The sequence below is a fragment of the Capsicum annuum genome, unplaced genomic scaffold, assembly GCF_002878395.1.
Source record: "Capsicum annuum cultivar UCD-10X-F1 unplaced genomic scaffold, UCD10Xv1.1 ctg28280, whole genome shotgun sequence".
Classification (NCBI taxonomy): domain Eukaryota; kingdom Viridiplantae; phylum Streptophyta; class Magnoliopsida; order Solanales; family Solanaceae; genus Capsicum; species Capsicum annuum.
This window is the reverse complement of record NW_025834701.1, coordinates 1-3,908: the sequence shown is the minus strand read 5'-3', so window position 1 is coordinate 3,908 and position 3,908 is coordinate 1. Positions and strand designations below refer to the sequence as shown.

Below are 3,908 nucleotides of genomic sequence, written 5' to 3'. Positions count from 1 at the left end.
ACACAGAGTCAGAAGACTGGAGGCCGCAGTTAGATATGAGAGATTGCCCTAGTATTGATGCTGAAGATCGCAACTTCCTGGAGGCTCCTTCTGAAGCTCAAGAAATATTGCACAGCACAAAGGCTTGTGCTGGGGACAAAGCCCCCGGGCCTGATGGCTATTCAATGGACTGCTTCAGCCAGTGTTGGGATATCATCCGTCATGATTTGATAGCTATTGTTCAGAACTTCTATATGGAGGGGATATTTGAGAAAAGTATGAAGGCCACCTTTATCGCATTGATTCCTAAAAGGGTAGGGGCTATAGAGTTGACTGATTTCAGGCCCATTAGCTTGGTAGGAGGGGAATACAAGATCATAGCCAAATAGTTGGCCAAAAGATTGAAAAAAGTCACTCATAAACTAATAGACAGGCAACAAATGGCCTTCATCAAAGGAAGGCAGATAATGGATACAGTGATGATAGCGAATGAACTGTTGAATTCAAGAGTAAAGAGCAACCAACCTGGTATCCTATGCAAACTTGACATTCAGAAAGCATATAATCACTTGAATTGGAGCTTTCTTGTGAATATAGTACTGAAGATGGGGTTTGGGACAAGATGGATAAAATGGATCAAGCAATGTATCAGCACAGTCAGATTTTCAGTTCTGATTAATAGAAACCCCAATGGTTTCTTCCCTTCTCAGAAGGGTTTGAGGCAATGGGATCCTCTTTCTCCTTTCTTGTTCATACTAGCAATGGAAGGATTGAGCAATCTCATCAATACAGTAAAATCTAAGGGGTTGATCAGAGGATTTCAAGTAGAGAACAGGGCGGAGAACAACCTAGAGATCACACATTTGCAGTATGCAAATGACACTCGTGTTTTGTGAAGCTGTAAGAGAACAATTCTTAGTGCTAAGGGCCATTTTCATAATTTTTTAAGCAGTTTCAGGGTTACACATCAATTGGGATAAAAGTTACATTTACCCCATCAATGAAGTAACAGAGATTGAAGAACTGCCTGACACTTTGGGGGGACAAGTTACCCACAACTTACCTGGGAATGCCTCAAGTAGCAAAAAGCAAATCAAAGGGAATTTGGAGCGGAGTGATAGAGAAGTGCGAAAGAAGGTTGGCATCGTGGAAAAGTCAATATTTGTCCAGAGGAGCGAGATTGATTGACGCTGGTAAATAGTGTAATTGATGCTTTACCAACCTACATGATGTCAGTATTTCCAGCTCCAGCAAGTGTGATCACAGAATTGAGGTAATCAGAAGAACCTTTTTCTAGAAAGGCAACGACGATAAAAGAAAATATCATTTAGTCAAGTGGGAGGAGATGACAATAAACACGAAGATAGGGGTGTAGGCATAAGAGATCTAAAGACCCAAAATCGAAGTCTAATGATGAATGGCTATGGAAATTTGCATCTGCAGAGAATTTTTTTATGGAAGGAAGTGATCATTTCCAAATATGGCATAGAGGATAAGTGGATGACAGTAAGGGTAGATTGGCCATATGGATCCAGCGTATGGAGGTCCAATAGGAGTTTATGGGATATAGTGTTAGAAAGATCAAGCTTCAAAGTTGGAAACGGCAGAAAGAGTTCCTTTTGGAAAGACAGATGGTGTGGCCAGTACTCATTGAGCCGAATGTTCCCCGATCTTTATAATCTATGCCAACTGCAGCAAGCAACAGTAGCTGAATTGTGGACTGGCCAGGGATGGAACTTACATTTCAGGAGAAACCTGAACGATTGGGAGATAAGCTGGATAGCAGAATTCTATGTCACAATTGCACAAATCAACAATCTATCTGGGGAAGAGGACTCAATGGTATAGAAGGCGGAAAGTAATGGATGCTTCACTGTAAAATCTGCCTACAGAGATCTCAACACTACAGGTGTCTCGAAAACAGAATGGCCTTGAAAGATGATATGGAGAACCAAGATATCTTACAAAGTTAAATGCCTCACTTGGTTGCTGGCCAAGGAGGCGGTTTTGACACATGAGAATCTGAACAAAAGAGGCTTTCATCTATGTTCCAGGTGTTTTTTGTGTGAAAAACAGGTAGAGACAGTCAACCATCTCTTTTTACATTGCAAGTGGACTGACCAGCTATGGCAAATGTTCATCAATATGAGGAAATTAATATGGGTGAAACCAAGAAGAATTAAAGAGGTGTTGAAGTGCTAGAATAGGGATGGAAATGCAGCTAAAAAGAGGAGAGATGGAAGATTGTCCCCACAAGTATATGGTGGACAATAAAATATGGAGGGAAAGAAATCAAAGATGTTTTGAAGGGAAACGGAGCAACATTCAAAGATTTAAGTTTAATTGTTTGGCCCTGTATTATTTTTGGTGTAAACAGGTAGTCTTAGATCAGTCAGAAGCTATTAACACAGCTATAGATTGGTTGTAATCTAAAAGATATAGGTCTTTATGTAACTACAACACTTTTGTAGGGGAACTACATTATTTTGATGGAGTGGACCTGTGGATATATATAGTTAAATTAACTGTTACTCTTCTCAGAAAAAAAGGTCTTTTCACTTGGTGCACAGTGCCTGATGCAATTTCAATGGTAGATAACTTAAGTAGAGAATTGTTATGAGTTAGTGCTTTCAATGCAAGCATAGGCAGGATATGGATCACACATCACTACATTACAACTTTACTTGTATATAGGTGTTTTCTTTGTTTAACATGTCATGGTATTCTTAAGAATACTGACAAGCTAGAGGTCATAGAAACTGGTAGGTAAAGGAAAGTAACTTGGAGAACGACACCGATGTGCTTCTTTTGGATCTTTTATTTTTTTAATAACCATGGTGTCCAGGCCATCTTGTGCGCACCTCAACTAATTCCATGGAATGCCTGTCACCTCCCACCAGCAACAGGTACCAGGTAACCCTGTCCACCAAGGTTAGGGTAGATGGGAAGAAATCACCAAGTGTTTGTCCCTGTTGGGAATTGAACCTGAGATCTCATGGTGTTGAAACCAACTTCATTGAACCACTAGACCACACCCTTAGGTGCTTCTTTAAGATCATATGGATAGAAAGAAATAGGAAATTATTGATTATCCAAAGAAATAGGAAATAATTCTAAAACAATGAAAATGGTGTAAAGACATTTTACTCACCTCTTCTTTTTTTTTATAATGGTGGTGCTCAGAACAGCTAACACCCAGAGGTTTGCTTTTATTTCATTATACTGTTAGCATAACGAGAGAATCTCTTACGTATGGAGAGTTAGGTTAACTTGATAAATAATGTGGTTGAGCAACACAAACATTATGAACATATTTTTCAGGCAGACGTGGTAGTCCATTAAGGAAATAATTTTGGTGTATCCAAAAAAAAAAACATGTAAGCAAACTATCTTTGAATCACGGTTCATTAAGGTCCATCAATTTTCCAAAATAAACCTACACTACTCAAATACACTTTAGGTTAGATAGTCAGTTGCAGTCTCAGTGAATTTCATTAATCAAAGTTGTAAGCATACTGATAAGGTTAGACAAGAAATCACCGTTGTTCAGCATTTTACCTAGACCAATGAATAAGCAATTATAAATCATGCATTATACTGGAAACTCTATGTAATTTAATCCTCCAGTAAAAACGTTTCACCCTTTCTATTTGAACATCACCGGTATCACTGGGAAAAAATATTATTGAAATGTGCATAGCATTGGTGTGGGGTGGTTGAAATGGAAGCTAGCATCTGGTATCTTATATGATAAGAAGGTGTCAATAAAACTTAAAGGTGAGTTCTACCGAATAGTAGTTAGACCAACTTTGTTGTAGGGGGTGTAGTGTTGGGCTTACAAAGAGAGGTATGACCAAAAATAAAGATATTCAGGCCAAGGTAGAAGTGACCTCCGAGGCGGACAAGATGTGGGAGTCTAGGCTAAGATG

General features: G+C 39.0%; 1 protein-coding gene across 1 annotated transcript; it reads left to right on the top strand.

Moving 5' to 3' along the window:
* Window positions 1-419: 419 nt before the first annotated feature.
* On the top strand, window positions 420-1,821 carry LOC124890986 (the record flags this gene model as incomplete). The annotated part of the gene is made up of 3 exons (XM_047402831.1): window positions 420-864; window positions 932-1,116; window positions 1,423-1,821. Coding segments are annotated over exons 1-3 (1,029 nt in total), but the record flags the coding sequence as incomplete, so codon positions are not given.
* Window positions 1,822-3,908: the final 2,087 nt, after the last annotated feature.